This window comes from the organism of the source record quoted next, unplaced genomic scaffold, assembly GCF_019419815.1.
Source record: "Pyrus x bretschneideri cultivar Hongxiangsu unplaced genomic scaffold, Pyrus_bretschneideri_v1 Contig6, whole genome shotgun sequence".
Taxonomy (NCBI): domain Eukaryota; kingdom Viridiplantae; phylum Streptophyta; class Magnoliopsida; order Rosales; family Rosaceae; genus Pyrus; species Pyrus x bretschneideri.
Genome location: NW_025999798.1, coordinates 10,505,658 through 10,518,942, shown reverse-complemented (window position 1 = coordinate 10,518,942; position 13,285 = coordinate 10,505,658). Strand labels below are relative to the sequence as shown.

Here is a 13,285-nt window from a genome sequence, read left to right as displayed (position 1 = left end):
ATGATTTTAACGCAATACATGAGTTAGGATTGACTAGTATTTTACAAGAACGATGACCACTCGTTTCTCACCCTTCTAGCCAACCATTGGACAAAAGAATAAAGATTTATCCATAGTAACTTTTAGCAAACTTTTACTCCTAATTAAGGTGATTAAGATAACAAGACTATATTTTGGTAAAGAAGATAACAAAACTTGCATAGGCTTGGAACATCAGTTATATATGGGCATACTCAAAGCTCTTTAAAAATGAAGGAAAAGATATGCATGCAGCCAAGAAAGTGCATGCTTTGATTAGAAACTTGGATGGATCGATCATGCATGAAATGATATTTGTGTGTGTGTGTGTGTGTGTGTGTTATATTGTGGCTAAATCCAAAAGAAATTAATCTTAAAAAAATAAGGTCGGCTCTGTAATCTGTGTACAAATCACTGAGCAGAGGCATTGGGCAACCCAAAGTTACAAGTAAGTGGTAAAACAAGGTTCATTTGATCAGTGTGGTTATACTGTTTTTTATGCATAATCGAGAGAAATGGGGGGACAAAGTAAAAAGGATCCAAAGAAAGTATACCCCAACAGCTACAAGAAAAGAAGGAATTATTGCTTTCTTATTTTATACTATACACTAATTCATAGAGTTGGTTGGTTTAGGTAAGGTTAACACCAGACCATTTGTCCTTAAGTGTGATCTGCATTATTTTAAGATGGAAATTGTCTGGCTCCTTATAAGATTATTCAACAACGATATTGTCACATCCCAATCCGTATAGTAAGATATTGTTCGTTTTGGGTCACTCCCTCACATATTTGTTCTTAGGCTTCCACCCAAAACGTGTCTCACTATAGGAAGGTGGGCATGTACATATAAGGCTCATCACCTCCTCTCCCCCGGGCGATATGGGATCTTACAATCCACCCCCCTTAGGGGCCCAACGTCCTCGTCGGCACACTTCCGGCCGGGGAGTGGCTTTGATACCAAATTGTCACATCCCAATCCGCATAGTAAAATATTGTCCGCTTTGGGTCACGCTCTCACGTGTCTCACTATAGCAAGGTGAGCATGTACATATAAGGCACATCACCTCCTCTTCTCCAGGCGATGTGGGATTTTACAGATATGATATTATTTTCTCTACAAATATCGTAATTAGAACAGTTTATTTTCTTTATCATCATTTATAAATTATCTCTAGAAAAATTCATTAAATTTGAAGACCATTTAATCATTCATACGAATAAAATTTTTTATGACTTATCATGAAAACGTAATTTGCCCGACACAATGATTAAGTAAACAACTTTCAAATTGAATAATCTTTTATAAGTATGATTACTAAATGATGTTAAAGAGAATGAACATACTATATAATACACATAAAATTTATGTCAGATATTATAGGATCTCTTAATTTCATATTTCTAGTATGGACATTAGGTTGTGGCCCTTGTGGGTGGAGATGAATAGAACTGAAAATTTTGAAAAGTAAACTGAATAATGCTGGATGAAAAATGATTCCAAATGGCAAATGCACAAGTTGGAGAGATAGGCATAAGCGAGTAGGCCAAATTATATACAATCATGTAGGAGAATCTTGAAAACTGCCTAGCTATGGTCTTCTTTTACTTTTTCAGAAAAAAAAAGGTTTGTTTAATTATTTGGAAAATTTTCAAAAAGATGAACGAGATCAAGATTCTTTGTGATAATATTAAGAAGTCATGCTTATAATTAACAATTGGGGAATTAGACATTAGTATTTATGCTGTGCTTAGATATGATAAAAAGTTGAGAACCATATGCGTACACACATAAAAAAATTATTAAAATTAAAATGTCAATGTTTTAGCATTCAAAACAGCTTCAAGTCACGTCCCCAATAAAAAAAAAACTTTATACTTTCAGGATGGAAAAAATTGAAGGAAGTAGAGGTATTACTTCAAAATCAATTGGCATGATGGATAAAGTCCTTCCAAGCCATTTGGAAAGAGAAAAAACAAAAAAAAAAGGGAGAATCAAATGATGTCGTAAGATTTTAGCTCTTAGATGCCATAAAGAATATGTTGATGCACAAAATCAGTGACATAAGATTCCATCATAAAATCAATTGATAATATAAGAGTATAGCCCGACTCCTTATAAACTCTTGCATGGTTTGGTTTCTCACCAATGTGAGACTTTGTCCTCACATTCTTACAGGTTGAGGAAATAACCTCAATTTTCTTCACATTCTTAGGCGCGGGTGCTCACATGTATGGTATTGAGTACGAGAAACTTATCTTGAAGTGCATATTTATTTATCCTTTTTGTTATATTTACTTTTCATATCTTTTTAATGGATACATTTTTTGTGTCATAGATGAAATGGAATAGAAATGATTTAGTGGTAAGAGTCATAGAAACAAATATTTCTTTCATATTTTAGTTGATATATTTGTGTGTACAATATTTATTTTGTGGTTTGATCGTGTAATAAGTGTTGTAAACTGAATAAAATATATTTCTAGTTATCAAACATATTATTGAGGGGATCCAACTTATTATCTATGAGTACATGGATCGATGAATCAAGTGATAAGATAGAAATAGAGGTCGGCCGAGAAGTTGGATTATCTCTTATAATTAGTAGTAGTCATTAACTTTTTTGAGGATATAGTAGTTTTATTTTTTTATTTTTTTTTTGTTTCCGAACAAACGATATTAATCTACATTAAAGGGAAGAAAATGTAGTGGTTATTAACAAGATGGCAGACTACAAACTTGGAGAAACAACGAAATAATATATGTAGAAGTACAGGATATATACACACACACACACACACATCATCTTGACAATCAAATAATGCAAAATAATGCAATAGCAGGAGAACAGGAATAGTGTTGGGAGGATTGTCGGGTTATGGATGATCATATATGAATCAACTTAACATTGATTTTCTTGGACCTAGAGATCTTTGCCGGGGACCCCATGATTTGGATTAAGTATCTAAACTCCACACATGCAATATACCTGTATACGTATAACAGTATATATATGTATATATGTCTTCGTGCGTGTGTGTATATATATTAACTTTATAGCAAGTATTCTGCTCCACTGTTCGTAAAGCGAGACGTGTTATTACTCACATATATACCACACGTATAAATTACATGTTTTTATCCATATGTGTAACTCAAAATGTGAAATCATATAGGTGATATAACATGAATATACGTGTTATATATGGGCAATAATCTATCCCGCTCCATAAACAGTAAAGCAAATCCCCTTCAAAGGGAGTAACTATATGTATTTGTAGTTGTACAGAAACACTCCAATGAGGGTAGAGTTATAGTGCAGTAGTTTGAATTACACTCAATGGCACTGCCACGGAAAGAGGAGAGAGAGGAAGGGACTGTTGGAGGCTATGCCAATGGAGCCAGGAGGATCTTAAATCGTATCCGTTTATTGTATATATACGGTCAGTTTTTTTTTACAGATACTATTCATATTTAATTTAAATTAAAAGTATTTAAAATAACTTCTGGTTGTGCAATATACAATGAACGGACACAATTTGATGATCTCCAGGATCCTCATAATGGAGGATGCTCTTCCATTCAATTATGAGCGAAGATCCTCGCTGGATCCTCATTGGATCCTCGCTAGATCCTCATCGGATCCTCTTTGTGAGGATCCGAGAATCCTTCAAGCATATTCGTTCATCGTATATTGTGTAGCCTTTTGTCAGGTGCTGTTTACATTTAATTTTAAATAAAAAAATTTACAATGATTTCTGATCGCACGATGTACGGTGAACAAATATAATTGAAAATTTTTCAAAATCCTTAAAAAAAAAAAAAAAAATCCAACTAAGATCCTCTGGATCAAATAAAGCAACAAATCTGACAAACTTTGCTTCATATCAGATGGAGATTCTTCTGTCAAATCATATACATATGTGCTTTTAACTTTTTTGGGTCCGATGGAAACTATATATTACATCTCCTGCAGTTTCATGAGTTCAATCGTACTTGGTTTTCCTCGGGAATGGAACAGAATTTTTTTGTCATTTCACCTGTTGGCCATGCACATATTCTTGTGCTCTTGTTTGCACGCGTCAGGACACTTCTCACATTGCATATATGCTACTGTATCAAATCGCAGTCGGCACAAGCGTTTATAAATGTTATAAAAAAAAGGTGTTGAGCGATCAAACTTGACAAGCGCGCGCTGTACCTGTTTCCACTCGTTAGAAGCATATGAATATTGTAATAATTTTCCATACTTGTCTCAGACTTACTATAAAATTAATACGCAACCTGAATAGGTGTACAATTTTTAACAAGCCCTTGCACAATTTGTTTATTCTCTTATGTGAGACTTTACCCTTCATATCTCACGGTTCTGACAACTACTATTACTAACTTTTGAATCTTGAAAATACAAATAATTTTCGATAGTGCATGATTAGAAGATTATAGTTGGATTTATTTGGTCTTATTGATTGTTGTTCGGTGTTTCACCTTTGAACTTATTGATTGTTGTTCGGTGTTTCACCTTTAAAATAAAATTTCAAAACCCATTCTCACCAAAAGTATTTCTTAATGGGTAAAACACGTCGAGTAGTGTAACCCGCTATTTTAACTAGTCGAATTCAGGTTCGAACAACCGATTGATGAAATGTGACTTGTTAAGATAAGGAGTGAAGACGAATATAACAAACACAAGTCATTTCACATCTACTTCCATGTATGCACTCAAAAAGTGTGTGCCTAAACCTAAAAGCTAAACTTAACCGGTTACAACAGAAAAACTGAATTCGGGGCTCCAAAACAGAGCCCAAGTTCGACCCAACCCAGTAAACAAGCACCCATGATGGAAATCCACCACCATCCAAATTCAGTCTGACCAGTTACCACCACCCAGGAACACGAGAACATGGCTCTACGCATGTTCGTACAGTTCCCGGTAACCTCACCCTTCTCGCCACCCACAAAATCCGGTAGCCTAAACTCACCCGTACGGTTGAAACTGCCATGTTCCGGTAGCCACTCAATTCCCCTATCCCAACCCAGACGGCCCCTAACACAGAAGAACAGAAGACAATCATTTCTCAGAGCCGTCGACGAAAGCCAGACGAATTCCGAGTCGGGTGCGGAATCGGTGAGCACCGAAGACGAATCGGCCGCGGAAGGAGAGTCGGCCGTGAGTCAACCGGTCGAGTTGAGCGAGTTGGGGAAGGAGATCAAGGCAGCGATGCAGAAGAGGAAGGAGGAGAAAGAGGGGGACTTTTTGAGCGGAGTGGCGGAGGAAGTTAGGGAGATCGAGTGGCCGGCGTTCGCTAAGGTGTTGGGAACCACCGGGGTGGTGCTCGGCGTCATTGCCGGCTCCAGCGTCGTTTTGCTCACTGTCAATGCCGTTTTGGCTGAGTTTTCCGATCAGGTTTTTGTTGGGAGAGGGGTTCAGGATTTTTTCAGCTGAGACTCAGAATGAGAGAGGAGTGATAATGTTGGGCTTCTGGGCCCACTATCATACCCGGCCCGGCCCATATGTGTTGTGTTGTCTTCCTGGAAGAGAGACAGACCGTACATCATGTAATGGAGACTCATTTCTTTGTGTTTCACGAAAGGAAAGAGAATTTGATTTCCGAACGCGGTGTATTAAACCAAGTAGCTAACATAAAACTTTGCTAAGATTACGGATCCTTCAAAATTTGTGGTTTAACTTTACGAATTTGTGTTTTTCCCCTGAAATTTTTACCAATGAAAGAAAAACATAATTAAATAGGGTACAAATACAATTATAATTCAGTACAATAGTTGTAACTTGTAAACTTCTACCCTGATCAACCAAAACCCCAAAATCTCTAGCACGTGCTACACTTAAAAACACACTGCATTTAAAAGGTTCGTGACGACGAAACAAAGGTCGAAGAACAACAGAAATGGAGACTTATCGTTCATTCACTTCCGCCAGCAGGGCCGACCAGGACTCCTTGAGCTGTCCCTTCCTTCCGAGCGTTATCATCCTTCTCCTCACCCTGCTCCTTCCGTATCCTGATCTTGTACTTAGCCTCAAAATCAGAGATTTCCTTTTTCTTCTTTTCCAATGCCTCATTCAGCCTAGCTATAACCTCCTCAATCCCCTCTTTGTTGCGCTGCACAGCAGGCAGAACCTCCTTGATGGTTCTCTCCACCAGAACACCTCCGATCATCCGGTAGCATCGCCTGGATGGATCGAGTGGCTGGATGGCATTGATGACCAACAAGTGCTCGCTCGCTTCCATCTCTAGCTCAGTGATTTTCGAGTAAATTTGGTTGAGTTCAGACCTCATAGCAGCAAACTTATTTGCAACTGCTTGTTCATTTACATATTCCTTCTGATCTTCAGCTTTACTAGTGGCCATGGTTCTCTACAAATGATGGAGCAAACAGTATTCATGAGTAGGAAGAATCCACATAAACATAAATTCGCTACCTAAGATAGATCACAACAAAAAGGTATACAGTATATTGCATTTAGTAGAAACCGTAAAGCTTCTGCTTCCTGGTTCTCGCAGTGTAAGCAATTTATTTTAAAAAAGGATAGTGCTATTCACATACCCACTTTACTTCTCACACACACCCTTATTAACTTTTGGCCATTGATCTTCTTCAATTCATTCAATATGATGACCCGAAATTCAAAGAAGGGTGTGTGAGAAGTAAAAATGGGTGTGTGGATAGCACTACCCCAAAAAAAACAAACACAATTTTGCGGCTGCATCTACCATTAGTCACAGACAAAGTTCATATGCTCCTTGGAGCAAACTCGCATTATTTCATTTGGGGAAAAAAATCAACCTTAAAGCTTGTTGCAACCAGGAAACAATTTTTCAACATGATAGACAACAAACAAGTTCATCTAATATGAGTTTATTCATTCCCCAACAAAAAATGAAAAGGAAAAAGAGCTTTATCCTAGTTGTAACTATAATTGGTGTGACTATGATACTATCCCCTCCCCAACTAAGGATGCAAAATGACTGCATCCCTCCGGGGCTATTTCTGGTTGTTGACTCATCTCTGTCTAGCACACTTGCACTACATAAACACATACGTAAAATCTGTTGTCAACTTATCGTATACTCCTTGACCAAATGTTGTTATCTGACGGAAACAATATGTGGTAGGTAGCAGTTAATTGACGAGAAAACATCTAAGTAATCAATTGATTCTGTGAATCTTCTATAGTATGGTTGCACTAAATATGCACATGCATAGAATCTGCTGTTAGCAACTCCTCTGAGTCTCTGACCATATGATTTTTAACAAATGTTAAATATCAAGGCAAACATTGGCCTGTACGAGCATATCTACTACGTTTGATACATTGAGTTGCACCCTTTGGACCTTTGAATATGTACTCCAGTAACAACTCAACTAGAAATTTGAGTCTTCAAATGAGTCTATCTTTAACCCTAAAGTATCTTGAGCTGGATTTTGAAGATGTACGTAATAACCAGAATAAAAAAATGTTTCAAAAATAATTGATTCAAGATAATTTTTTAGCAAACAGTTCTTTACTAAATCTAAAAGCGTCAAGATTACTAATCTATTCCTATATCTCTACCTAGATCAAAATGAAGCTGGAATAGGTTAAAACTTTAGTTTCATCTTGAAGAATAAGTTTCCCCTCCCTGTCCTATGATTTTTCTTCAACACACTAAGACCACCTATTCATACTGAAATTGACACAGTGTGAGATATTAAACAGGGAAATCCAACGAAAACCCTAAGCTAAATCCACTAGAAATTTGGAATCCATCAGAAATACAGCGAACATGTCACCATCATGGTGTATGAATGCCGTTTTCATATTCTATACAAGCTCAGAAAACATATGTATGCAATAACGGGCATTGGTTGTTGAATATCTTTAAATTTTTCAAGAACTCGAAGAAATTTTATGATTTCGATTGGATAGTTTGTTATAAATTCACATATAATAGCTTAGCTTAGTACCAACTTCCCAATATTTACATGTTTAATGCGAAAAATGTTGTTTCTTTGTCTACTTTATGCAGTTTCAGGAAGACGAATCCAGAATCGGAGTTCGAATCGAATACAACAAGAAAAACTTAAGCTATTTCTGCAGATACTGATGAGTGATGAACATCTTAATATTCCAACTTAAGCAGAAAATCGCAGCTACCCAAGTACCCAAACACTCCCTTTTCTCCGTGCTCTTGGCGCAGTTAAACACAAGCAGTTATTAATTTTGATTAAATTTACAGAAATCAGAGGTTTCGAAACCCTATGATCGTACTTCAAATGAAAGAAGACGAAATTAACATCCATGGCGAAGGAAGCGTACCTGACTGGTGGCGCGGAGGAACTGTTGAGAAGACGGAGGGAGAGACGGTGGCTCTGTGGACTATAGAGAGAGCGGCAGCGACGGAGGAAGCGAATGACGACGCTGCTCAACCGCGGTTTGACACAGCGAGTATTTTACTTTGGTTTTTTGGCAGAATTGCACAAATACCCTGTGTAGTTTACTAAATTTTCACTGTCATCCTTATGTTTGTTGCATTTTCATTCCTCTTGTTCATTCCAGTTAGCACCGTTAGTCGGAGAAATTTTTTATGAGCAACTGTGAGAGCTAAATCATGTGTTATAATAAGAGAAGACAACAAAATTGATATATCATATTTATAAGTACTAATTGAAAAATAAACTAACGATTAAAATTTGAGTAGAATAATAACGTTACGTGACCGTGTTTCAGGTCTGCAGAAAAATCACTCACTCAGTCCAATTTATCAAATAAGAAAAGACATGATGTCACCGAGGATATATTTTCATCTCTGTAGCACTCACCAATATTTGAGCATCACGGAGGATATCCTAGGTTATATCTAATTAGAAAACCAAATCAATGAACAAGAAAGATCATGGAGATGAAATAGATTATTTATAACATTATATCCATCTAAAAGGCTCACAAAAAGAAATGAAAGTGACATTCAAACCCTAGTAACTTAATAAAAGCATGAAATATAAATTTATACGCATTTGTTAAACTTCAATTAGTCTATATTAAGAGAAATGGTTTTTAAACTCGTCATTCTTGAAACCTAACAAATTCCACATGACAAGTCCTTTTCAAACCAATTTTGAACATGGAAATTTGCTTGTGCATCTCCTGCTTATGTTGGTGAAGAAAGTAAGAGACCTCGCAACAATACAAAGTCATTACAATCTCGATTATACAAACTTGTTTCGGATAATTAGAATTTGAGTAAAATAATAAGGTCACGTGACCGTGTTTCAGATTTTGCAGAAAAATCATTCACTCAGTCTAATTCATCAAATGAGAAAAGATTGGATGTCACCGAAGATATATTTTCATGTCTTTGTAGCACTCATCAAGATTTGAGCATCATGGAGGATAAATCCTAGGTTATATCTAATTAGAAAACCAAATTAATGAACAAGAAAGATCATGGACATGAAACAGATTATTTATCACTTTGTATCCATCTCAAAGGCTCACAAAAAGAAAGGAAAGTGATATTCAAACTCTAGTAACTTAATAAAAACACAAAATATAAGTTTATACTCATTTGTCAAACTGCAATTAGTCTCTCTATTAAGAGGAATGGTTTTTGAACTCGTCATTCCTGAAACCTAACAAATTCCAGACGACAAGTCCTTTTGAACCAATATTGGACATGGAAAGTTGTTTGTGTATCCCCTGCTTAGGTTGGTGAAAAAGGTAAGACCTCACAACAATACAAATAGTCATTTTCTTTGTAACATTCTCGATTACAGGAGCAGAGATGTTAAAATCCTGACCATCTTTTGGGAAATATCCCTTTACTTCCAAATATTCGACAACATGGCAATTGGAGACGAGCTTTCTGGTTAATGCAATACCTATAGGATTCACACAAAGGCACTTGAGACTTGAGAAACAAACTGATGCAAGGAAATCATAGGCAATTCAATTGAGTCCACCTTCAGAACCACCAGTGTTTTGCTCGTGAAAACGCTTTTAGGCATTGTGAACTCTAACTTCCCGACGTTATAAAGTTCAAAAACATAAAAACAGAGATCAACTTCGACAAAATCTTACACGGTGGAGAAATATTTCTTTTGAGAAAACAGTGTTCGTGAATCTTGGCATCTCTTTTCGGTTGTGCAACATGTTCATCGTCTAAAATGGGGTTTGATTTTGTTGCTGATTCATCAGCTGTCTAGCTTATGTCTTAGTCTCTTAACCTCCTTCAAGGCTTGTACCATCAACCGATGAAGACTTGAAGCGAAGAGTGATTGGGCTAAGAAGGGAACCTCCCGAGAGAAAAAGTAAATGATGGAGATTTCATCCATACTTCATGAAACATTAAACGATAGTGCTTTCATTTATAATTCATCAAACATCAAACAATAGTTCTTTCATTCATAATTCACAGTAAAAAAAGACCGGCACAAACTACAACTGTTCAACACAACTTTTCATATTATGAAAACATAGCATAATAGCTTCATTATCAATACAACCAAAAACATCTTTCTCAATATAAATAACCAAACTATCCCTTAACCATTGATCTCCATGTTGCAGTCGCAACCAGCAAGACCAAAGCAAGTGTAATGAGCAAATACACATAATTAAAATTTCGATGCATCCCCTTCACCATTTTTTTTTTTTTTCCAAGATTACTAATCCCTCGCAATTGAGAAAAATCACAACTCGGACGCATATAATGAATATAAAGCCCAAGCTGACCTTCAAGTGTAAAAAAGTATTCATTGGAAAAATCTTGAGGATAAAATTGAACAAGACGAAGTAGCTTTTGTTTGTCAAAAGCTACGAAAGAATTATCTGGATTCAAACATGCCAAACAAACAAGTAACTCAATATTTACCTCATTGAAGTGATCATCCAACTCCGTTAGTTGCTCGTCAATGCCACAAAAAAAGACCTCTACATAAAAAGAAGATACTTTATCATGCTTGAGTTAGGATTTTCATTATCATGCTTGATACAAAAAGAAGATACTTTATCAACCAAAAGATCAAACTCGCTATTCCTCATGTGGCGCAGTTGTTGCTTACATGATTTGACTAAATCCATTGCAACCATAATCTCTTTATCTTTCTTTTGTAATGCAAGTGACATAACGTGTGTGACTTCCAAAATAGATCTCATAAAAAAGAGGTGAAAAACAAACTCAAAAGAGAGTATTCCTTTCAATGTACTACATGCTTCACCAACACTATCAATGTAGTAATCATCAACAATCAATTCAAGAACTTTTACCACAGATGAGAACATGGAAATCAAATTGAGCAATACACCATAATATGAGTTCCAATATGCATCATACTCTAGTATGCTTGAGACTAGTTTCTTGATTTATGCCTCTCTCCATTAGAAAATCATTTCCAAAAGCTTCCTTGAGCTCTTTATGGAGTTGCTCTCCAAGTGCATCACGACGGTGACACAATGCTCCAACAAGATTAATTGCACTAATTACATATGTGAAAAAAATGGCTATTTCAGCATTCTTCTTTGCTGCCACAACAAGACATATTTCAAGATTTTGAGTAAAACAATGAACATAAAATTCACAAGGTTGTTTACTCAGAATCTTTGTTTTAAGGTCACTGGACTCTTCATTCATGTTACTAGTTCCATCATAACTTTGTCCACATAGCTTGGAAAAACTCAATTTGTTGAAAGAAAAGAATGAGTCAATGGTCTCCTTCAGTTTACTTGAAGTGATGTCGCCAACATGTTGGACTTCCACAAACCGTTCAATTACATCCCCTTTCTTGTCAACATAGCGCAGAACAATTGCAATTTGATCTAATGTCGAAAAATCACGAGATTCACCCATATAGAAAAGAATCTATCTTTTACGTCACTCATGATAGCATCGATGGTTTCAATGGCACATATATTGACAAGATTCTTTTGACCTGAGGGAGTTAATACATCAACACAACCGGCTTAACTTTCTCATTGTGATTGGCAATAAATTGGAAGAGTTCCAAATAATTTCCCCTGTTGCTTGAAGTGACACTATCACAATAAACAAAGAAATAAAGATCTTGTCGCAACAAAAACTTAATGCAATTGATTGAGATATTCAAACAAGTGTCATAAGCCATACGATCTTGGTCTGACTGATTGATAACGACATTCTTTTGATTCACTAGATTCACATCCGCTTCATAATCCGAACTTGAACTACCCACATTATCTGAACTAATCGTTGATGGTTGTCGCTTATAATATCGTTCCATAATTCTACACATGTCAATTGATCAAAACAAAAACTCATATCAATTAATGAAAGACACGAACTCTTTAGCACTTGACCAAAATAACAGCACAAGCCAATTAATCAAAACACAAAACCCATAACAATTAACCAAAATGAAACTCATAATTAATTAATCTAAGCAACAATCCCACTCCATATACAGAGAAGATACATTCAGTCTGAAATTGAAATTTGACATTGAGGAGGTGAAGGAAACATCCAAGAAGGTAAAAGCAAGCATACCTAATTGACTGCTGCCGCAAAAAAAAATAAAAAAAAATAAAAAAAAATAAACTTCTGACAAGAGCTGGGGAAGGAGACGGTGGCTCTGCCGACTGTACTAATACTTAGGCCTGTCAAACAGGTCGTGTCTGTCGTGTTCGTGTCGTTTTCGTGTAACACCTGTTATCTTAACGGGTCGTGTCGTGTCACACTCGTTATCTTAACGGGTCCTTAACAGGTCAGGTCACTTTACCTAACGGGTAAAGTGACCTGACCCGTTATGACCCGTTAAGAAAAAAAAAAAAAAAATTAAATTTGCACATACCACACATTGCCACATAAATATTACTTCAAAACATAAAACATTTGTCGTTTAAATACTATATCTACACTCGAAAATAAGAGCCTAATAAAAAAATAATACATACACTATTAATCTATTACACGTATTAAATGTGCAAGGATAAATAGTTTTTGTTCTCAAAAGTTTACACCTCCATTTACAAAATCTTTAATTTACATCGATCATCATGAAATTGTATTAGAACTTTGGCTTGATCTATTGCCTTCAAGAGTTATGTTGAAGATGTTTTCAGTAAGGTTTTCCACGTCAGAACTCTCTTCCGCATAAACTAAGTATAGAAAAACCAGACATTAAAAATCATTCAAATTATGAGAAGTTTACCAAAATAATAATACTATACCATATAAAAATATATTACCTCCTTTTCCAAATAGCCAATCTCGTGTGCACAACAAAGCTTGAAC

The 13,285-nt window shown here is 36.0% G+C and overlaps 2 protein-coding genes across 2 annotated transcripts; one reads left to right on the top strand and one right to left on the bottom strand.

The window, feature by feature from the left end:
- The first annotated feature begins 4,845 nt into the window (after positions 1-4,845).
- On the top strand, positions 4,846-5,768 carry LOC125471230 (preprotein translocase subunit SECE1-like). The gene has a single exon (XM_048571432.1). The coding sequence runs from the start codon at positions 4,921-4,923 to the stop codon at positions 5,461-5,463; it is 543 nt and encodes a 180-aa protein (XP_048427389.1). The 5' UTR covers positions 4,846-4,920; the 3' UTR covers positions 5,464-5,768.
- Positions 5,684-8,502, bottom strand: LOC125471231 (probable prefoldin subunit 2). The gene is made up of 2 exons (XM_048571434.1): positions 8,338-8,502; positions 5,684-6,394 (listed from the first exon to the last, which is right to left on the bottom strand). Exon 2 carries the CDS (start codon positions 6,386-6,388, stop codon positions 5,942-5,944), a length of 447 nt encoding a protein of 148 aa, XP_048427391.1. The 5' UTR covers positions 6,389-6,394; positions 8,338-8,502; the 3' UTR covers positions 5,684-5,941.
- Positions 8,503-13,285: the final 4,783 nt, after the last annotated feature.

Coding starts and splice junctions, on each gene's coding strand:
- LOC125471230 (XM_048571432.1), top strand. CDS start 4,921: ATGGCTCTACGCATGTTCGTACAGTTCCCGGTAACCTCACCCTTCTCG.
- LOC125471231 (XM_048571434.1), bottom strand. CDS start 6,388: ATGGCCACTAGTAAAGCTGAAGATCAGAAGGAATATGTAAATGAACAA.